Raw genomic sequence first — 24382 nt, 5'->3', positions numbered from 1 at the left:
AGATCAATCAAAGCTTACCACTAGAGGACGCTCTATAAATAGTTCGGAAACTTTATACATCAAAGACTTAAAGAGAATTTTCCATAACCAGAAAACTTCTTGAATTCCTGAAGTGTGAGACCACAGTTACTCAAGTTTCTTTGAAGATAATACTTCGCTTCCTCAAATCAAGTTCACGCATTCAACCGAGAAAGGATCAGAGGATTATGTTATAGAACCATATGGCATCAAAATCTACATCAACACAAATTCAACGTTCAAAATATGTTTCTCTAGAAATCTCATGGAACAGTCTTTTAAGATAGCTTTTTTACCGAGCATGGACTTGTTAGAGGCCTTTTATCATTCCCTTTCCATAATTTGTGTTTAAAGGGTATAAGAAGATCGGAGATTATCACATCGGATGTCCCAATTTGTGTTCTTACACGAGATAGTGGAAACTCTCATTGGGTTTCCGTATATCCTCATGCTAAGTTAAATCATTCAATCAACAATATAAAAACCACAAAGTCCATAACCTTAATTAACCAAATGTGCATATATATTTACAAGAACAAACACATAAACTGCATATATTTAGTTACTAAAGAATCATTATTTAAATCCATCCAACAAAACAATAATTAAAACCTTTCAACGTTCATCTCTTTAGGGAAAAAAAATCCAAATAATGAACACCTATAAGAAGCAAATCTCTTTAGTTAGTCTTTCTGGATTAAATTTGTGAATAAAAAACCCAACAAGATGAGAGCAAACTCAAAATTTCTTCCAACATGAATGCCCTATTTAGGATATAACTTTGTAAATGCTTTTAAAAAATATTTTAAAGCATTCAAAAAATCAATTTAAAGTCAAAATCAACCCTCAACATTCCAAACAACAACTGCATAAATTAATTGTGTCATCCATTAATTTATCAATTTCTTCCTTCAATATACATACATATATTTTCTTCCCAACTTTGCCCAAAGTAAAATGTTACATTTAAAAAAATAAAATTATGCATAACTTACAATTTCCTGTAAGCCCAGACTAAAAGAACACAATGAACAAAGTCTCTCAGTCCCTCCCCAATTTGTGTGAGGAAAAGAAAAAACAAAATGTCAGAGTTGGTTGTTCCAATGTCATGATGGTTTAAGAAAAGTGAAAAATCAGTAAGGATGTGCCATTTTCAAAGCAAGAAAAGCCAAAATCCTATACCCAACCAACATGAAAAACAAAGCAGCCACATCCCACCATAGACTATGATTCCCAATCCCCAAGCATTTAACAGCAGGAAAATCCCCCACTTTACAGTAACCAAAGGATCCGCCACAGTGATACGCCTCATTTAAAGAATTGTACTGAATTCCCACAACAAGCTTGTAGCAGTAATGGCTGAAAGACACATACTTAAGCCATGACATAAAATGAGGAATGTGTTCAATGTAGTACCCACCCACCAGAAGAAACACTAGCATAGTAACTGATGCAAGTGTGGTTGCCTGTTTCACCTCCATTAAGATGGCGCCCAGAGCCAAGCCGAGGCCCTGTGACACCAAAACGTTCAACAGAACAACCAAAAGCGTAAGCAGAAATGGGATCATTGAAGGGTTAAGACCTCCCATCCAATACGTAACCGTCACGAAAACGGTGGGAAGAACCAACTCCATTGGTAAATCCCCTGCGGTTCGAGACATGTAATAAGATGACAGACGGTACATTCCGGAGGAGCGTTCTTTGTTTAGCATTGGGCGTTCTAATGGAAATGCGAATATGGCGTTGAATAATGGGAAGAAACCCCAGAAGATTGAGAAAAAGAAGATTAACCCAACCTGTAACAATTAATATTTAAATTAAATTCTGTTTATTAATTAATTAATTGAAGTCTGTATTAGTTAATTCATACTTGATCTTGTATGTGTGAAGGATCTGAATGCCACCATAAAAGCCCTGAAAGAAATGAAACTGACATCACTTGAAAAATCCTCAGCCCTGAATATGATTCGTGTCTCCTTTCCCGTAATCCCCTTTTCAGTAATATCTTAAATTGCTCCCACCAGCTTGTCGTCCATTCGTTCTTTTTTCTCCCCCCTGCCAATTTCCTTGCATTCAATTATATATGTATATATATAATGTATCACAAAATTAAAACAAAAAAATAAAGTTACTTACTTAAGGAATTGGATCTTGCATCAACGGTGGAGATGTTAGTTTCGGTAAGAATCTGAGCCTTGATTTGGGGGTAAAGATTCTTTCTGAAAGAAGCAATGAGAGATTGCTTGATGGAATTTTGATCGTCTTGACGGTCTAATAATAATCCGCCATGGAAATGCTCCACTTGGTCTTCCCGAATTGAATCCGGCGCTATGCCTACAAGAATTAAGTTTTTTTTTTTAAAAAAAATAACCATACAAAAAAAGGGTTGATTGAAAATGACCTGTCAAATAAAAAGATGAAATAATTCCGGAAAGTAAAGCTAACACGAATTATTATTGTTGTTGTTGATATAAAAGTAAGATTAAAAAATTTTAATAAAATACCATTGGCAAGATCGAGGAGAAAATCAGCAGGATTAATGAGGTTGAAAGGGGGAAGATATCCAATGGACTCAAAATAAGGCATGACCCGACTCGCGTCGCCGCTGTAAATGGGTGACCCATCGGACAACACCACCACTTTATCAAACATCCTATACAACCGTGTGGATGGTTGGTGAATGGTCATAACCAAAGTCCGACCCCCACGAGCCAGTCCTCTCAACGTGGCTACAATCCGTTGGGCTGTAGTGGAGTCCAGCCCAGAAGTAGGTTCATCCAATAAAAGTAAGCTCGGGTTCACAATCATCTCGTGACCAATACTAACCCGTTTCCTCTCCCCGCCGGAGATTCCCCTGAGAAGTCCGCCGCCGATCACACTGTTACGGCACCGCGTCAGGCCAAGCTCCGCAATGATCATCTCCGTCTGGGCAACTTTCTCGTCGTAAGTGAGCTTGTTGGGGAGGCGGAGCATGGCGGCGTAGGTAAGGGTTTCGAGGACGGTCAGATGAGGGTATAGAACGTCATCCTGCGAGACGAAGCCGACTTTGCGCTTGATGGAGCTGGAAAAGGGTTTGTCGTTGTAGGTAATGGCGCCGGAGATTTTGCCTGGCAAACGGGCAGCCAGGGCAGTTAGAAGAGTGGTTTTGCCACTGCCGGAAGTGCCCAGCATTGCGAGAAGCTCTCCAGGCCGAACAACGCCACTAACCCCATTCAATATGGTTCGAGTAGAGTTGCTTTGAGACTCGTTATTCCTTAAACTTAAACACCTTCTTTTGTTGGTTTGGATTTTTATGCTATACGATACGTCTTCAAACTGTGTACCAAACAAAACAAAACAAAAAAAAGGTAACTCATCTATTTTATTTTATAAAGAAAAGCTATAACAAGATAAGTACCTTAAGAGTAAGAGGGAATAGTGATTGGCGAAGAATGGAGAATGTGTCGGGGGCGGAGGGGACGGCGTGGATGAGGAGGTCAGGGCGAGGATGGGAGATTGAGGTGGTGGTGGTGGCGGTGGCAGCGGCAGGGGCAGTGCTTGTATCTTGCTCCGGTGGCAGCATGATGGAAGGGGAAGAGAGAGAGAGAGAGAGAGAGAGGGAAATGAGTGGGGGTATGGTATTATAATTGTATCACATGAATAAGGAGGGGAGTTGTGGAAATGAGTTTATAAAGCGAAAGGGAAAAGGCAAGAGGAGATGGGGAAGACGTATTAGAGGAGAGGAGAGGTGGGGGGCAGCCGAATTCATGGCTATCAACACATCTCTCAAAAGTTGGGGAACATCTAAGCTACTCCAATTTTCCAACTCTTCGTCATCTTTATTCATTCTTCTTCCTCTTTTTTTTTCTCTTTCTTTCCATACGTAAACTAAATAAATTCTTTCTAACATGTCGGAAATTGTGATCTTTAAGTTTCACCTTCACACAATTAGCGTAGTTAAAATTTGTTTAAATAGTTTTTTCGTTCAATAGTTTTCTTTTTATACATAAATTCCAAATTATATTTGACAGATTAGTTGATATTATAATTTTAAATAAAAAAAACACACGTACAATTGAAAGTTTAGTCATTTTTTAGTCACGTTTATGGTTTTTCTTCGTTTTTATTTAAGTTTTTTTTTTTTTTTTTGCCCATATTTTCAAAAACTGAACCAAATTTTGAAAATTAAAAAGAAATAATTCTTGAAGGCTTGTTATTATTTTTGGAATTTAACTTAAAAGTTTAACTTTTTTACTCAATAAAGATGGCAAGGCTTATAAAAGTTTGAGTACACATAGCCCTAATAGTTAATTTTTCAGAAACTTTAAATAAAAATCAAAAGGGTTTATTAAATGAAGTCTTAGTAACGGGTCCGATACAAGATTAAAAATTTAAAGATTAATTACATATTTTAAAAGTTTAGATATCAAATACACGTGTGATTTGATAATCTAACCTTTCCTCTCTAAAATATGTTTTAATTTTAAATATAATTTTCATTTCTCTATGTTTTCTAACACACTACTCAATTTTGTCAAATAAATGAATTAGAATATTAAGTTTTCGTCGATATGTTAATATGCCCATCGATATTTCCATGTTTCAAAGGGTTCAATGTCAATATAAAGGGTGAATCTAAAGGGATAAAAAGCTCGGAAGATATCATTGAACTATAAACTCTAATTTTATTGAAAGCAAAATTATAAAGAAACAAACCTACTATAAAATTAAATTAGGCCAAACATACTTTTATACATATTAAAGAAAATAAGAAAATGCAGAGAATTTGAAACTTACTTTCGTTAGGGTTTCCAATTTCTACAAATCACCAAATTTGTTGTTGAAACACAAGTTGGCTACCTCCCTATCTTCAGAGTAATTTGAGATTCTAGGTTTGTGGAAACCAGATTGAGAAATTAGAAAAAATACATGAGAAAATTTTAGAGAGATTTATTTTTCTTTTTCAAATCACTTCTGCAATACTAGCTCAAGAAAAACAAAAAAGAGCTCATACTCCCTTTCTATTTTGCAAGTACCATATGCGTAGAAAATGAAGAGACGATGATGATGCTTTCTATCACTGTGTCAGTGATAGACCACTACCAATGATAGACATTAATACTATTCTATCTCTCTATCAAAAAAGAATATTGATAGACTCTTATCGGTGTCTATCAATCAAAAATAAATTTTCTTGTCACCCTCTTTCTTAGGTTCTTTTTGCAAATACTAAAAGTAATCCCCAATAAATCACACGATAATGTACACAAAAATAGAGGGAAACTTAATTGAAGTAGAGTGGGTAGAATTTTATCAATAATATAACTGTATAACTTTCTATAAGTGATGGACAATGATATAAGTCTAAAAAGTGTAGAACTTTCTATAACCAATATACAATATATGATTGAAGTTTACCATTGTTTATCAATGATAGAAGTCTACAGTGATACATAGTGATAAAAGTCTATCACTTTAGACGTCTGTAACTATCTATCAGTGATAGACAACGATAGCATAGTGGTATACGGATATCACTGTCTATCGATGATAGACCTATCTCTATTTTAGTCTATCACTATTCTTGCTAATCCTCTTTTTCTTCTAGAGTTCGTATTCTTAATTTTGATCTCCACAATGTGGATTTGTTTTCCTTTTTCTTTTTTTCCCTTTTCTCAACTGTTTGGCTACCGAGAAATGCTAGAAAAGTAGATTACATTTAAAAAGCAGATGATGTAGAAATCAATATAATATAGCTTGTTAAAGTATATAGCAACACTAACTAGAATCTTCTAGAGATATTAAATGAGTAAAGTAAAATTTCTGAATTATGCAAACTAAAGAAGAAATTTAGAAATATCTTAGATTTTCATAATAAAGAATTCTAGAGAATTTCTTTTAGATAAGGATAAGAAAAATATCTAGAATTATGTAAATAAATATTTAAAATAGGTAGAATTCTAGAAAAGTCTTTTGGCTTGAGCTCCAAGAAATTCATGTCTATAAGTAGGAGGTGTGATCCTCATTTGTGAACTAAGTAAATTAAAGCAAGTAAGCAAAAAGAGGAAGAGAGAAAGAGAGCTAGCTAGAAAGTGAGAAACTTTAAGTGAAAGTGAGTGAGTGTTCTTTCCAAGAGGGTCCATCATTTGTAAATCTTCTTAATAAAACTTTCTTTCTACTAAGTGAGTGTCTCTTTCTTTAGTGTCAATTACTTCAACGTAGCTTCATTATGATTTTGAGCTCATTTTTCCTCCCCAATTTCTTCCATTCAATTTTTATGCAAAGAAAGAGTTTCTATATAGAATAGCTATGAGAAAGAAGGATGTGTTTACAAGAATTAAATTGGAAGAGCATTCGGGAATTAAATGAAAGTGAATTGAAATAGAGTTTTATGAGGTTGAAGAAAAACAAAGTTGGACAAGTAACCAAATACGATGGAGTGAGCAGCAAAGCGAGGGCAGACCTATATTGAAAATGGAATGCAAATGATGTATTGGGAATGTATGTAAATTGGAAAGGAAAAAAAAGGGAGGATTTTGATAGTTTGCGAGAGGAAACAACGACAGATCAATGTGAACTTGAAGTTCAAAAAATAATTAATTTACAAAATACAATAAATTAGTTACTAGATGCATTTGTAGATGCAAAGAAAGTAACTAAATTACATATAGGAGCTACAAATATTCCATCAAAAGTTGATATCCCAACACAACAAGTTTTCATTAATGAATCTAGAACAAGCCAGAAGCCTAGTAGACCAGAAGATTTCAAAAATAAAAATTCTCGAAAAAGAAATGAGTCAATAACTCAATTAAAGATGTGGATGTTCTAGAAGAAACCTAAACTTTGACTTTTGACACAAATGTCGAAAAAAAATAATTGAGTATAATAATGAAATTTTAATAAACTATGTCATGTTAAGAAAAAGATGGAATCAAACTAATGCAGTTGTTGACAACATTTTTGCATATAATGTTGCCCTTGATATTATATTCGAAAATGAAGGTCTTAAACCAAAATCTGTTGAAGAATGTTGACAGAGAAAATATTACTTTTTGTGGAAAGAAGCAATTGAGGCAAAATTAAATTCACTTTCAAAACATCAAGTTTTTAGACCAGTAGTCCAAACACCAGAAGGTGATAAAGGGATATAAATGAGTATTTGTGAGAAAAAGAAATGAAGATAATGAGATGACAAGATATAAAGCAAAATTAGTTGCACAAGGTTTTTCACAAAAACTTGGTATTGATTATGAGGAGACGTATTCTGGCGGTAGATACAATCACATTAAGACTTTTAATTGATCTAGCTGTGTTTAAAAATCTGGACATGCATCTTATGGATGTAGTCGCAACATATTTATATGGATCTCTTAATAATGATATTTATAAGAAAGTCTTAGAAGGAATTAAGATACGCCTAAAACCTATAAATCAAGTTCTTGAGAACTATTTTAATAAAGTTACAGAGATCATCATATGGATTAAAACAATAAGGACATGTGGTATAATCGCCTAAGTGAATATTTGTTAAAAGAAGGATATCAAAATAATCCAATATGTCCATACATTTTTCTAAAGAAATCACAATCGGGATTTGATACGAAAAACCTCAGGAAAACAAAATTTTGCGTTGGTTTACAAATTGAGCATTTAATAGATGAGATATTTGTTCATCATTCAACTTATACAGGAAAATTTTTTAAAAGATTTTATCTGGATAAAGTACATCCATTAAACACTCCAATGCAAATTCATTCGCTAGATGTGAAGAACGATATATTTCGACCTCGAGATGATAATGAAGAACTCATTGGTCCAGAAATATCTTATCATAGTGCAATTGGTACACTTATATATCTTGCTAATAAAACAAGACCAGATATAGCATTTTCAGTAAATTTATAAGCTAGATACAGTTCCTCTCTAATAAAAAGACATTGGAATAGAATTAAAATATACTTCATTATCTCCAAGGAACAATTGATATGGGATATTTATTCAAATAAATCAAATTTTAACCTAGTTGGTTTTGCAAATTCTTGATATTTATCTGATACACACAAACTAGATATCAAACAAGTTAGCTATTCACATATGGAGGAATTACTATATCCTATCGATCAGTGAAATAGACCATAACAGCCATGTTTTAAAATGAAGGAAAGATAAGTTTTAAACAAAGAAGAGAAAATAGATAATTAAAAAAATGATCTAATAATAATAATAATTTAAAAAAAAACTCTAGAAGAAAATAAAATAGAAAAATGAAAAATACAACTTTTAAAAAATGTTATTGTGATTAAATCAAAGGTGTATTTGGAAAACAACTCAAAGAAAAAAAATTCAAAAATTTATTTTTATTAATTTGTCAAGGTTTTCAGTGGTTGTCGGACTTGGTGATCGGAAGTTTACCGATGGAGTTGTTAGAAATGGCACCCAATAGTCGACTGACAATGGTCACTAAGGGTGGTGCTCGGAGTTGGTCGAAAAATTTTCTAGATTAAATTAGAAAAAGAAAAGGTAATTCATGGGCTTGAACAATGATTACTATTCAAACTCATGGGAAAGAGAGTAAGAAGCCTTGGTGAACACCGTCTTTGATCAATGGTGAAGATGGTCAACGGTCAACAATGTTTAATTATGACAATTGGTTGGTCGTCGATCATCATGACAATCGATCGCCAAAGGTCATGGCTATTGGTCATTGACCATCATGACTATAAGCACGACATTGATGATTAACGATGATGATTGGTTGTCGTCGATCAAGATGTTCACCTAACAAAAGTAACGTCCAAAGTTGTAGGTCACCAATGATCAAAATGATTGGTCACTGATTATCGATAATCGACGGTCAAGACGATTCGAAGGAAATAATCAAGATGATCTAGAGTTGACAGTTAAGACGATCGGTCGTCGTGACCATCGATCAGTCATCATAGTTGATCGCCAAGTTGGCTAACGTTTGTTGTCAACGGTTATCAATGACCAATGATAAGAGGTTGAAGTGAAAAATTTTCTTAATCCCAGAAATTTTATTCCAATGGTATAAACATGTGGCTTCAAATTTTAAAACCTCCTAATTCCAAATCCATGGGCCAAACTCCCCCTTGGTGTCTAAGTAAATCCACATCCTACTTGCCAAATTGTCTATAAATAGCGGGTTTTGGTGGTTTAAGGATACAATTTAATTTCCACTCATTTTGTATTTCCACTCAAGATTCTTTAGTATACGATCGTTTAAATTTGGCTAAATGATTTTTATTATTATTATTTTAGTATATCATCTTGATGGAACAAAAACACCAGAGATGGCATGCACAGTGGAAGAAAAAAATCATGCTTTACTCTATATGCATCTAAACGATTTAGAAATTAACATGCAACTACTAAACGATGGACCTAAACGAAGAATGTAAAAGGTAAACGATGAGCTTACCTTTTGTAGTTCTCAACTTCTTCTTCTATCAAATGCTTCTTCTCTACCTGAAGATCACAAGCAAAGGACAACCACTATGTTGACCTACTAATCTCAGGACCAAAAACTGAGTTGTGGGGCTCGTTATGTGAAGTAAATTTTTAGAGAGATGAAGGGAAGAAGGTGTATCGTTTAGAGATTTTATGAGAAATCATCATTCTCTTCTCATTCTGTAATGAGAAGTTTATATATCAAAAATTACATGCAAAATGCATGCAATTTCTTTCATATAATCTCACAACACCTAATTAATCCATTAACTATTTAATGGAATTAGTGACTTCTAATTCATAATAATCTGCCACATTTTCCACTAACATTTAGTTAATAAAGAAATTATTCAAAGGGCAATTTGGTCTTTTAACCAATTTAAGTCAAAGTCAAACTTTGACTTTTCTTAGTCAAAAGTCAACTTTTTGACTTTTTGCTATTTTATCCGTCTTGACTAATTTTAACCTTCCGAGTATGAATCCGCATTCATTTTTCTAAAATTCAAATCATATTTGAATATAAAGTTTAAAGTTTATAATTACCGAATTATATCATATATACTTGTCGGTTTCTCTCTCTTTTCCTAATTCGAACAATTCGAGTTACTTCAACATATTGTTCTTAGTTGAATCCATATGAGCTAGTAGGAGAACCTAATGGACCTGTAGATCATGGGCTCGAATGATTCGAGATTAACTGGTTAAACTCTTTTAGACCAAGCTTAATCAACATTCGTTAACTAAAGAGTCATTCCACTAAAGACTCTTAGTTGCACTCCCCTAACTATAGATATATTTCTGTCCACCTGATATAACCATGATGAGTAAGTTGATCCTTCACAGGTTATTTGTAATCTTGGTTGGGTCAAAATATCGTTTTACCTCCGAGATTACATCTTGCTCCTTAAGACCCACTGATCCACTATTGAACAATTGGTTTAAGGTCCAACCTATAAACCTAAATCCTTCTCGGACCAATGAGAAGGTGGGGCCCCTTGTTCAAGACTTGGATTCAGCCCTTAAGGGAACAATCTATCTACTATCCCAAAAGTGGGTAGAAGTGAATTCCATTTTGCACCCTATGTCCCTAGCTATCCACTCGGTCTTATCCCTGAAATGGGCCTATGCAGATCTAAAGATACTACCGAATGAACAGAAGTTCATAGTTAGCTCAGGATTAAGATCAAGTTACCTAGTTCATCAGAATTGAAATAGTCAGTTATAGTTTACGGTGTTTTAACTAAAAGTGACTATTTCGGGGTTCCAGTCTTATGCAAACCATTTACATATGATGCCCTCACTCCCATGTCTCTACATGAACGATTCAGGATTACATCGTTTGTACTAACTATGGAGCGAGTCATATCCATAGTGTTTTTCTAGAATAAGGCGCCCAACCTTATTCATACACTATAGACTATTTGGGTCATTAACTCGAACTTAATGCATGTTTATGTCTCTACATAAAGTTCAAGTGTATTGACAAACTCAGTAAAAATAGCATTGAGACCTTAATTTATTGGTTTTAAGATTATAACATTCAATAATAAATTTTATTGAATCAAATAACAAAGTACGAGTTTTAGGACATAAATTCCAACACATCTTTTATTATTATTGTTTTTATACATGATCGTTTAAATTTGTCTACTCTAATTTTCTTCAAGATCTTTTATATACAATCTTTTAAATTTGGTTATGACATAAAAAAGGAAGAGGAAAAAAAAGAGAGACTGAAGAAAAAAAGAAAGACGATGGAAAGAAATTGCAGTGGAAAAAGAAGAAAAACGATAGAAAGAAATCAGATTTGGTTACCCAAATCTAAAAGACGTAAAATAAAAAAAAATAAAAAAAAAAAAAGAGAGAAGAAAGATGATTGAAAGAAATCGCAGTGAAAAAAAAAAGAGAAAAGGAAGAAAGGTGATAGAAAGAAAACGTAATGAGGGGAGAAAAAAGACGAAAGGACAAACCTGAAATATTTAAAAAATAGCTAACTTCATGGGTTTTGTAACACGGGTCGTAAATATTTTAGTAATTTGTTATATTTACTAAAATTAGCCTTAATTTTATCAGTATTATAATTAATTTATATTGATTTAATTATTTTTAAGTGATAATTAAATAATTAATTAATCTAATTTAATTGAAGCTTTTAGTTAATAATTCTTTAATTTACATAAACAAAAAAAATATTATTTACACAAACAAAAATATTAGTTATTTACATAAAAAAACTATGGATCCTGAATTCTTTAATTTACACAAACAACTATGGATCCTATATTATTTACATAAACAAAAATATTAGTTATTTTTATTTAATGATATTATTAAGTTGGTAAAATATTTAAGAATATTTTTAAAAATAGTAAAATATTGAAATTTACAAAATATAGCAGAATTCATTAAATTCTATATAGCCCATTTGAAAATTTTGCTATATTTTGTAAATAATTCATGTTATTCATAACAATTCCCTAAGTTTATATATTTGACGATTATAATTTTGATGTAACTAACTTTCATAATTACTTTTGAAATTTTAAAACTTAGTATACAATTGTAATCATTATGTATATTAAAAAAAAGCATTATAATTAATTACTATAAAAGTGAAATGTTAGTAATAAATTTGTAATATATTTTAATTATTGGATGAGTTCATTTTAGGAAAATTTGGGTAAATGTAACAAAACACCAAAGTATTTATGGTCCGTGTAATAAAACTCATAAAATTAGCCATTTTTTAAATATTTTAAGTCTGCCCTTCCATCTCTCTTTTCTTCCTTGCGATTTGTCTTCCTCCTACTATTTCGTCTTCCTCGTCTTCTCCGTCTTTCTTTGCACTTTCGTCTTTCTTTCTTTTTTTTTCTACGATTTCTCTTTCCATCATTCTTCTTATTTTTCAATTCTTTATTTACGTCGTTTAATCTTTCGATCGTTTTTTCTTTTTTTACTACTTTTTTTCGCTTCGATTTCTTTCCATTGTCTTTCTACTTTTTCTCTTCTTTTTGCGATTTCTTTCCATCGTCTTTCTTCCTTTTTTTTTTACGTCATTTACATTTGGGTAACCAAATCTAAACGTCCGTGTACAAGACTGTGTACAAAAAAATAGCAAAATCTAAAAGATCGTGTATAAAGAATCTTAAAAAAAAATTATTTAGATTGGAGTAGCCAAATGTAAATGATCGTGTATAAAGAATCTTGAAAAAAAAATCATTTAGATTGGAGTAGTCAAATGTAACAATCGTGTAAAAAAGTAAACGATTGTGTTTAAAGAATCTTAAAAAAAATCATTTAAATTGAAGTAGCCAAATGTAAACGATCGTTTAAAAAACATAAACGATTGTAAAAAAAATAAAAGATAGTGTATAAAAAATCTTGAAAAAAAAATCATTTGATTGGAGTAGCAAAATGTAAAAGATCGTTAAAAAAAAGTAAACGATCGTGTAAAAAAAGTAAACGATCGTCTGAAAAAATCTAAACGATCGTGTAACAAAATTAAACGATGGAATTGAAAAGATAAATTGTACCAATATCTAAACGATCACGTAGAAATTATAGCCATATCTAAAAGATCGCGTATAAATTGTGGTCATATCTAAACGATCGCGTTGTAGCCATATCTAAACGATCACGTATCAAACAATAACCAAATCTAAACTATCGCAAATATATTAGGCGCTCGTTGTTGACGGTGTGGTTAACGGGATATTTTTGATATTTTTCACGGTGGACCTCTGCGGTTTTTTCATTTTTGAAATTGTTCTATAGGGTGTAAATATTTTACCGTTTTTTTACAATTTTTGAAAAGACCCCTTCATTTTGCTCCATTTAAAGGAATTCTTTTGGTACATATAAAGGATTTACTAATTATCTTGAATGTCCTAATGTAATATATTTATGATTGCAACAACATCCTTATAAGGTAGACGAGTTACTCTTTTCATTGTCAATTTGTTTTGAGATAGAATCTCATACTATCAAATAGTCATAATCTAGGTTTAAGAATTAAATATGTAAACTAAGCTTAATTCCTAACATTAATTATAAGAAATAAATATGTAATTTAAGTCTATTAGATACTTTGGCACTTCATATTCTTTTCAACTCAACTAATTGTTAAAATAGAAATGATATTAACGTGTGCTTTTTATGTAGTTTTTTGTAATTGTTATTCAAATTTTGTTGTGACATGTTTTGTAAATGTTGAAATTAATTAGGGTGAGAAGCATAGTTGTCCAATGTTTTTTTCTTTTGGATGGTTGCTTTCAAATATAGTATAAATATAGATAAATATGAAAAAATATGAAAAAAAAAACCGATCACGTTTGAGATTTATGACTTTTTAAATTTCTTTATTAAATATAACTAATATAAAATAATTAATTTTAAAACAAGTATGCAAAACTGTACACATTCCATGTTTTTTCATGTTATTAAATTTTTACATTCTTGTAAATCAAAGTAATTAAAAATTGAGATGATATGCTTAATATTGATAAAAGTAGATCATAAAAGATATAATGAACTAAAAAATTATTTTTACGGTGAAAATAGTTTGATGCATTCGAGACTCTTTTCTTGAAAATTGAAATAAAAGAATTTGAATATACAAAGAAAAAGAAAAACATGTAATAGGAAAAGTTCTAACAATTTTTAGTTATAGTAAAATAACTAGAAACATGTAATAGGAATAATTTACACCTATATTTGAGAGCATATATTTTATTGAAGTGTCTTATTTTGTCATAAGTGCATAAAACACAACTTTACATTTATTCAAACAAATAGTGAAAACCTGAAAAAAATTTGAGATTCGAGAGAACAAATAAAACATACCAAGAAGAAGAAAAGATGCTCAATTGTCTGTGGAAAAAAGGATGGAGGATAGCTATATAGATTTAAGTAGAAGAAGAGGTTACAAAATTCCTTTAAAACTCAATTATTAAATTAAATATAATCATTAATATAGTTATTAACTTTGTAATTTATGAGAAATTTAGATAGTAAAAAATTAACGCAATGGAAAATTATTTTTGTGAATATATAATGCAAGGAAAGAATAATAAAACTTTGAATTTAATTTCTAAAAAAGATTAAAAAAAAACTTAAATATAGAGTAAACAAAACCGAGGAAAAGAATCATTTAATAATTAGATTAGATTTTGAAGGATATAGAAATCCAAAAAAAAAAAATTCACATTTTCTCACTTCTTAACAGAGTACACACACCTACTACATGAAAATAAATGTAAAAGTAGAAACATATGAAATTTTTGGAGATAAAAAAGGATGTGATTAATTGTTAATTCAAATATATATTTACGGTTACATGTTGATGTTTCATATTTAAGGTCTAAATTACATTCATATATTATTATATTATCAAATTTGAATAGTTGTAGAATGTTAAAAGACGTGATTATCATTTCAAATATATATCTTCATATCCATACAATGATATACATTACTTTTATATATAAAGAAAGATGTACTGACGAAAAAATTGTAGCAAAAAAAGAGATGTGATTGTTTCGTTCAATAAGAATCTGTTTTTGATGCTTATGTATTTCTGAATAAGAATAAATCACTCTCTAGATTGATAAAAATTTATAATTAAGCTTAAAATAAGAAAGAAAAATTGTGCTCCAATAGCCTATTTTGGAAACAAACCAACACAAGACACGTTATAAAGAATCAAGAAATTAAATTAATTGTGAAAAAAGATAGATTAAATAAAAAAATTAGTAGAAAAAAAGTATGAGTAATTAAAGTTAGAAAATAATAAAGAAGAAAATGTTGGTGGAGGCTACCGACAAAGTGTTGAAAGCATATGCCTTAGATAATGGTTATTTGACGAGTGACGTCTTTCGTGGACGACGATGTTGCTCTATTCATAGCAACGTGTCTTATTTGATGAATTCACTTTTTTTTTGTCGAATTTTTTATCCCTCACACTCATTTCTTACTCTTTCTTAAATTAATATATTTAAACTATATTCATTTTTTCAAATATATCATAATAAGTTAAAAGATATTTTTTAAAAAATATAACAAATCGATAAATTATTTACACGGTATATAACAATCTAACTTTAAAAACGAAAAAAAAAAACTCACAATCCCACAATGAAAATTACAAAAAATGTCTCAATTAATATGCGATTAATCGGCCATATGAACGTGTGAGTAATCTTCTTTTAAGCGATCGTATACTACAGTCTAAATGAATGATCTACTATTGTTTAGGTCACGATACATGATCATGTAGCTCTTTTTGACGATGGAAAAAAAAAGCTTCAAACTTAAATGATCGTGTAAACGATCGTGTTGACCATGGAAAACGATCATGTTGATCATGAAAAACGATTGTATTGATTATGGTAAGCGATCGTATAATATAATAATGTAAATAATCGTTAAAAACTTCAAATAAAACGATCGTGTTGACCATGTACAAATGATCGTGTTAACTATGGTAAACGATCGTTTAGATCATACGAACACAATCATATAGTTCGTTTTACACGATTGGTAAAAGACTTCAAAATTAGATGATCGTATTGACCATAGTAAATGATCGTGTTAACAATATGGTAAATGATCGCGTTAACTATGGTAAGCAATTATTTAGATCACCATAACACGATCATAGTAGTTTGTTTTAAACGATAGAAAAAATGCTTTAAATTTAAACGGTCGTTTGACCATGGTTAACGATTGCATTGACAATGGTAAATAATCGTTTAAATCATATCAAAATGATATTCAAACGATCTTAATATTCTCGAATATGAAGAAGACGATGTAGCTTCATAGGATCCTACCGAAAATGGTGAAGATGAAATATGAGATTTAAACAGAAGAATAAATCGTTTAAAAATAGAATAAAGAAAATTTGGAAGAGGAAATGAAGAAATCTAGAAGATGAGATGAATAAATCGCCGTCCATAATATTCAAAGACAAATCTATAAATTATGAAAATATTTTATCAACTTTATAACTTTTATTTTTTGTTACACGGATCATAAATATTTTTGAGTTTTATTACCTTTATCTAAATTACTCATAAGTTAACTTATTTCCTAATATAACAAATTTTTATTAATATATATTAGAGATACAATACATTTATATCTATTTAGATATGTCATTATCTATATTATAAATAAAAATATAATTTTACTGTATTTTAAATATTTTTAACAGTTCTACTGTTTAAAGGCTATATAAATCAATAATACTTTTACCTTCATCTTTTATTGTAATCTTGTAAGTTTAATAAATCCACTTAATAATCATTTTTTTAATTATTTTGTTTTGGTAGATTAACGTAATTAATTGATATTTTATACAAAAACAAACTTTTAATCTACCATTTAAAACAAGTAAGAGAGATGTTAACAGTAGTTGACAAATTATAATAGTTGTGATTTGATATATATTATTTTAATTTAGATTATCATAATTTATGTTTGGAGTATAAAATATTTTTGTTTGAGATGAAAAATAATAAACATACTAATAGAAAAGAAATGAGAAAAGGAGAGAAATATAATGCATATTGTAGCAATAATTAGTAAATATTGTAGCCAAAAACGTTTCAAAATAATATTTATTATATTTAAACTGTAGATTATAAATAGTTCTACATATATCTCTATTATAATTGATATTCAAATATGGAGTGGACTATAAAAAACCCAATTTCACCGACTTCTAGTTGTTGCTGTACCATTGAATTTCTAAAAATTAGAGATAAATTACAAAATATTACCATATGAGACTAACAAAAATCATATGTACTAAAACATTCCAATCGACAAGCGTTTAAGATCATTATGTTCAAAATTCAAATTTCTCACCTAAAATGTACTAAAAAAACATGATTTTGATTTTGATAGGCTAAAAAAAATCATAAAATAAAAATAAAAATAAAGTTAGGTTTATAAATAAAACTTGGGTAGGATATAAGATTTAAAAGTTTAATTTTTGAATTTGGATGTGATGAGGATAGATTTTGATAATTTATTTTGAGGGGGAATAGGGCACCGACTATTTACGTTTGGAGACCAACATAAATGAAAGGTGTCGTCCGTAATAATAAATAAGTAAAATGAATTGATATCTTAATTAAGCTAGAGCATATAAGCATATAAACTCCCAAAAAAAAGCTAAAAAGTTAGCTAATCTGGCCTCATTTAGATAAATTATTATAAGAAAAATTATATTTTCGGACCCCAAATTTTGATGGGTGGTGTACTTTTAGTTCCTAAATTTTACGAACCATCATTTTTAGCATCCATATTTATAAAAATATACTTATTCGATTTTTAAATTTTCAAAATGTATTATTTTATTTCTTAAGTTGTAGAAATAGATTTATAAAATTTTAAAAACATATTATTTTTATTTTAAAAATAAATATATACTGATATTTAAAATTAGAAAAAAAGTTTTGAAAAGAATATAATTTTAAAAGTTATTCTACTAATTTAAAGTGTCATATATTCATTTAAAATAAGTATAAATTTATTTGAAGAACATTTTAGACTTTTATTTTTTTAAATTCACAGATCAGAAAGATAGAGTTTATTTTTATAAACAGTAAGGATTAAAATATCTCATATTTATTAAAATTTTCCTTAAAACTCTATTTTCTTTTTAACTTTAGAAAAAACAAAAATAAAAGGTGTTTGATTATGCCTTTGACTTTTCTAAAATTATGTTTAATATCTATTTTTGGTTTTCTGTTTTTTAAAAATAAAAAACCAAAACATGGTAATCATTTTTACTTTATGTTTTATAAACTAAAAATAAAAAAATAAAAACATATTTGATAACCAAAAATAAATATAAATCTAAGTTAATTATTTTCAAAAGAATGTTTGATCGGGTACATAGATATACAATTATTGTTTATATAATATTTTGTTTACAAAATTAATATTCATCAAATATATTAACAATGGTTTAAAGGCACAAATTAATTAGAAAAGGACTTGAAGCATAAAAATATATATTTGAACAAAATACATGAATATAATAATAGTTTTAACGTATTCATATTTTCAAACCATTATAACTTTAAATTTTGTAAATATTTAATAACAAAAAACTTAAAAGGAAAATTATCAAAAATAGTAAATTTGATAAAATATAGCAAAATTTCAGATTCTATCAATGATAGACATTGATAGATATCGATAGAAGTTTCTTAGTGTCTATCATTGATAGAATCCAGAAATTTGCTATATGTTGTAAATATTTTAGTTTATTTTGCTATATTTGAAAATGCCCCAAAACTTAAAGATATTAGTTAAAATGAAAAAGGACAATTGAGGTGAAAAATATGCAAGAAATTCAAATAGAGTAAAATGAAGGGGGTTTTAAAAAATAGAACAAAACACAAAAATATTTATACCTTATAAAACATTTTTGAAAAATGAAAAAAACTCATAAGTCCACAACGTGATATAACAAAAATACCCTAACCACACACACGTCCTAAAAGCTTCTAATTTAAACAATCGTATAATATAATCTAAAGGATCATTTAGATATTGATACACGATCATTCAGATTATGGTAAACGATTGTTTGAATCTAACACTTATCTATCTAGGATAGATAGTGATAGTGGTCTATATTGAATCTAACACTTATCTATCTAGGATAGATAGTGATAGTGGTCTATATCAGTATATTTATGATAAACGATTGATCGTTTAGATATTGGTACTAAAGTGGATAAAGACCCTAGTTATGATAGTTATTTTGCGAGTTTTTTTAGAACTACATGGTATGTACAAGTAAGGGGAGACTTTTTTTTTTTGTTGCAATGCCATTTCTTTGAGTCATGCTATCTTCCCCTTGTGATCAACTCAATTGCACTCATGCTCATTCCCAAGTAGGTGGGAGTTGATAGGTTGATTGACTTTAGGCCTACCTCGTGTTGTAACGTGGTTTAATAAATGCATTACCAAGGTTCTTACTTATAGGATTCGAGTATGACTTCTTCAGTTTATCAGCAAGAATCAACCTACTTTTGTTCGAGGGTTATCTATCTCTAATAACATCCTTTTATGTTAGGAGCTTGCTAGGGGGCATTAGTTGAATAAGGGGCGTTCTTGTTGTGTGCTTTAGGTGGATTTGTAGAAAGCATATGACTCTATTAATTGAGACTTCATAGCTCTTTAGTGCCCTTCTATCTATTGATACGTTATTGAGGTATGTTAGCTGGGTTCTAGCTTGTGTGACCTCTCCTATGGTTTCTATTATGGTTAATGGCTCCTTAGAGGGTTTTTTCCTAGTCGAAAAGGGTTGCACCAAGGTGTCCCTTTATCCCTCTTTCTGCTTTGTTGTGGTGATGAAAGTTTATCCTATATGCTTAATCCATCATTTGAAGCCTTTTTGATCCACTTGCATTGTGATAAAGTGAGATTGACACAACTATCTTTTGTTGATGACCTAAAGAGTTTTTGTAAGGTTGATAAGAGTTCCCTTCTATTTGTTAAGGATACAAAGTTATCAGTTTGCCCTATTATTTGGTTGTGTTGCTAATGTGGGTAAAAGCTCGATGTTTGTGGCTATTATGTGCTTGGAGGATGCTTCTCCTCTTGCTCATTTTATGGGTTTTGAGCTTGGTTTTCTTTCAGTTCACTACTTGGGTCTTCCTCTTTTGACAAGGCTTCCTAAGGTTTCTTATTATTTGTCGCTTACCCAAAAGGTGACTAATTAGATTCCTAGTTGTGGGTTGCTTAGACCTCATCCTTTGTTGGACGATTGTAGTTGATGCTCTTCTATTTGACAAAGTTTCTAGGTCTTTTGGGCTAGTGTGCTTGTGTTGGATGGGGTTGTGTGTGAAATCAACTGCCTTCTTTACTCCCTTTTATGGAGAAGGAGAATGGATGTGAGGGGTGGTGTGCATGTGGCTTAAGATGAGGTGTGTATTGATCACTCGTAGAAATACAAATTATTGTAGCCTCTTTTATAGAATAATAAGGCCAAAATGTAGAAGAAGTATATCAAAACGCCTTGATTATGTTGAAAAAACATAAGTATTTAGAAATACACTTTACATAAGTATCCATGCTTGTTTTACTGCATTTTTAACGTCTTAACGCAGAATAGAAACAAAAGAAGAGACTAGTGAGGATCTAGGTCATCACGCGACGATGGTTCACTAGAAAACAAGAATGGTAGTTGGAGCTAATGTGACTTGACAAAGGCTGCAATAAGCACTAACATGATAGAAGAATTGAAATTTCACACCGAAAGTTGCCTATATAAAATCTCCTTCTACCTCAAGAGGATGTTTGAATGGACCATAAAGGGGTCGACTGTATGAAGGGCCAAATGTCTGTATTCGGCCAATCCTAGAGAAGGACGGATAAGAGTAACCTTTCTGCCATCTGTAAAAGTATTCTTCTTCTTCTTCAGTCAATTTGTAAGTGAGAGCTTAGAGTATGAGTAGAGAAGATGCTATTGTCCATTCCCCCTAACTTGTAATGTTCATATTTTTCACTTACCATTTTTATATTAATTTGTAATGTATTTGTTCATATTGTATAGTGGCCTAAGGCCTACATTCTTATTGTGTTAGTTGAGCTATAGTCATCACTTGGCCAGTGCTTATCGTCAACTACCCAAGAGGGTAAGTAGAAAGGATATGGCTAACGTGCGCAAGGAGTTCAGAGACAAACTTCACCTTGACTAAATAATTTCCATCATTTGTGTCCCGAAAGGAGAACAAGTGTGGGTATTTGACACTGAGAGGCTGTCACCCTTAAAAGAGAAGTGCTATAAATCTTATAAGTGAAACCTTGTAGATTTATCTCGCTTAACTAAGTTTAGTCATTTGCATCCCGAGAGGTGAGCAAGTGTGCGTTTAAGACATTGAAAGGTGCTTGCCTTAATCATAAACTAGTTATTTGAAATACATCGCATAAAGGCTTTCATATGGTTTAAACGATTAGTAACGCAGATAATTCCTCCACTCTTTGCTATACAAGTTAGTTTGCAATTCCATCTCGCCTCCATATTTATCACTTTTTACAAATCCTCTAGTGTAGATAAGTAGATATAACTAAACATACACTTTATCAAACCGTGTCGATAATTCTTTTATACTGCTTGAATGATGAGAGAATCCTAGAATTAACCTTTGATATCAATTCCGTGTATTTGACTTTGGATCATCCAGACAAACCTATTGTTTCGATTATACTTGGACAAGTAATAGGAAAGCTTGTACTTAACAAGAACTTAGCTCTTATGTGATAAAGAGATACATAGTACTTCACATATAATGATCATGACCCATGTCTTACCGCATAGAATTAATTACGCATATAAACAACCTTGAGTCCGAGCATGAGATTATTTATCAAGTTTTTCAGAGGCCTTAATGGCACATGATATCTTGTTAACATCAACTCTTGCCTATAGATAGAGCCTCTCACTTCAAAACAAGGTATGCATATTTTGGTCGAGAGCAAGTTCTTACATTGTCCTTCTTCACCATTCCTTTGAGTTTTAGGTGAGAGCTAAGAATAAAAGAGAGAGAGTTATCCCCTTCATCTTCTCCCTCATCAATAGGCAAAAATCAAGCCAAAGAGTATGAGAAATCAGACTCTGCATGTAACACCTTCTCTTGTATTCTAGTTTGTGTTTTTATTGTATTTTTTTTTATGTAAGATGTACACCATGGCCGAGAGGCCTAAAATTATTTTTATTAAAGAAATGCATTTCTTCTTCCATTCTCCCATATTTCTTATTCTTCCCATGTTTAATCTGTTTGATTAACTAGCTAGTAATAAAATGTATTTTTAACATTTAAAGAATCAGAATGGATGTACTATGAGTTTTGTTGAGCTAAACGTGGATATCTTAATATTGTATATTCGAAAGAAGAACAATGATATAATTGTAGTCGCCTGACAAGTGAAAACCAGCATTTAGCCAAGCGAGTGGCGAGAAGATTGTAGCAATACAATCTTATCATCAAGCTCATCCTTTGCATACATCACCAAAAGGATGATGTGTGCGGCGATAGCACCTAGCAGTTGCCCGCCTTAATTAAGGATAAGTTACTACTAGCACATTCAAGATGATCATATATAAATCATAACTTAACTTTGTGTATTTGTATCCTGAAATGCGAGCAAGTATGGCAAAAACACTGAGATGTTGCTCACCTTAATTTTGAGTTAATATATACTTTGTACCGCCTTGAAGTATTACAACAAAAATTATTGCGTTTAGACAATTAAACTTTTCCTTCCTTACCATGTCTATAATGAGTTCATAATTCAGTCTTCCATCTCGCCATGTCCACCTTGCACCGTCAAGCACATTAGTGTAAATAGTTAGGATAATTAACATACTATTCATAATTATAATGTATAGATTATACTGCATGATTTAGTTGTGCGATAGGATAACTTAGGAACTTAAATTCTATGTGTTCGACCTTGGACTTACCAGGAAACCTCTATTCGCTTATGCTTAGGTGATAAAGAGGAAAATTTGCGTGATAATGTTAATGCTTAGCAATTTAGCAACACATGAATAGGAGTGCACCTTTTATCGCATAAGCCTATTTAGTTGCCTATTTTGCTCAATTAGAGCCCCTCATGACAAATCTACGAGCATAATACTTGTAAAAATATAACACATAAACAAACAAGCATGTATGCTGAAGGTGGAGGGTGGGCTGGGTATTCACCATTGGGCATCATGGAATAGAGTTGTTATTTTTAAGATCCTATGGTTGATTTTTGTGTGAGCTAGTTTGTGCCTGATATGGGTCGAGGCTTATGTGTCGTGTGGTGTTCTATTTGATATGTTAAGGAGAGTTTAAGTATGTCTTGGTTTCTATGTGCTATTCTCCGTTGTTGTAGCCTATTGGTGCCATCGATGAGGTTAGATGTGGGTAATGGGCATGATTGTTTTGTTTTATGATCTGTGGTTGCCAAAAGGACCGATTTTGGCTCGCTTTGGTGAGATAGGATATTGTGGGAAGCTGCAAGTTTGGGGGATTCTTGCTTGTCAGATTTTTCGGAGGATGGGTCTTGGTGTTGGCCTAATGGTTCTTCACAGTTAATGAACTAGAAAAGTTACCCATGATCTCCGTCCCCATGTGTGGTAGGAGAATTTTGTTGTTGGGAGGTCTAGTCACGAAGAGAAAATATTACAAATTTTAAACATTTAAAAGAAACATTTTCAAATATAGCAAAATAAACCAAATCACCTACAAAATATAGCAAAATTTCAAATTTATCAATGATAAAATCTAAAATTTTGCTATATCTTGTAAATAATATAAACAGTTTTACTATTTACATAAAATTTTCCATTTACAACCATATGGTAAATTAAACAAAGTTTAAAATTGAAATGATTATAAAGGAATTAAAATAATTATAAATGAAGTATTATAAATATTAATACAATATATAGAAGCCCATTATCCATTATTGTGCTTGGCTATAGTCATATGTCAACTCGTTAGTCATCCTACATTCAAACCTATAAATAATGACTTTTGGTGGAGTTTTAAGATACATCAACATTGGAGGAAAATCCAAAGAAATTGGAAAAAGTGGGAGAAAGTGGAGAAATTTGAGATTTATTAATTTTCCTATTTCTTAAATTTCTTATTTATTTTGTTTATATTATTTATATTATATTTTATTATATTATTATTTTAATATCATATTTTCTCAATTTCCATATTCCAGTCAGGGGTCTTTTAAAAAATATAACAAAGTGATAAAATATTTACACTATATAAAACAATTTCGAAAAAAAAAAAAAACTCATAGGCCCACCATAGAAAATACGAAAATGCCCCGTCAACCACACCGTGAATAACACAGGCGTAATATATTTGGTAGTTTAGATTTG

General features: G+C 30.8%; 1 protein-coding gene across 1 annotated transcript; it reads right to left on the bottom strand.

Annotated features, from left to right (window-relative positions):
• Positions 1 to 888: 888 nt before the first annotated feature.
• LOC103496928 (ABC transporter G family member 21) lies at positions 889 to 3797 on the bottom strand. The gene is made up of 5 exons (XM_008458968.3): positions 3416 to 3797; positions 2523 to 3333; positions 2155 to 2352; positions 1889 to 2073; positions 889 to 1814 (listed from the first exon to the last, which is right to left on the bottom strand). Exons 1-5 carry the CDS (start codon positions 3578 to 3580, stop codon positions 1152 to 1154), a joined length of 2022 nt encoding a protein of 673 aa, XP_008457190.2. The 5' UTR covers positions 3581 to 3797; the 3' UTR covers positions 889 to 1151.
• Between the last annotated feature and the right edge of the window lie 20585 nt (positions 3798 to 24382).

The sequence above is a fragment of the Cucumis melo genome, chromosome 5, assembly GCF_025177605.1.
Source record: "Cucumis melo cultivar AY chromosome 5, USDA_Cmelo_AY_1.0, whole genome shotgun sequence".
Classification (NCBI taxonomy): domain Eukaryota; kingdom Viridiplantae; phylum Streptophyta; class Magnoliopsida; order Cucurbitales; family Cucurbitaceae; genus Cucumis; species Cucumis melo.
This window is presented reverse-complemented; position numbering and strand designations above follow the sequence as displayed.

Bases quoted from the DNA above. Each gene is read 5' to 3' on its own strand.
- LOC103496928 (XM_008458968.3), bottom strand. From the start codon at position 3,580: ATGCTGCCACCGGAGCAAGATACAAGCACTGCCCCTGCCGCTGCCACC. The intron at 2,074-2,154 runs GTAAGTAACTTT...GGAAATTGGCAG, and splicing joins TGCAAGATCCAATTCCTTAA to GGGGGAGAAAAAAGAACGAA. The intron at 1,815-1,888 runs GTATGAATTAAC...TAATTGTTACAG, and splicing joins CTTCACACATACAAGATCAA to GTTGGGTTAATCTTCTTTTT.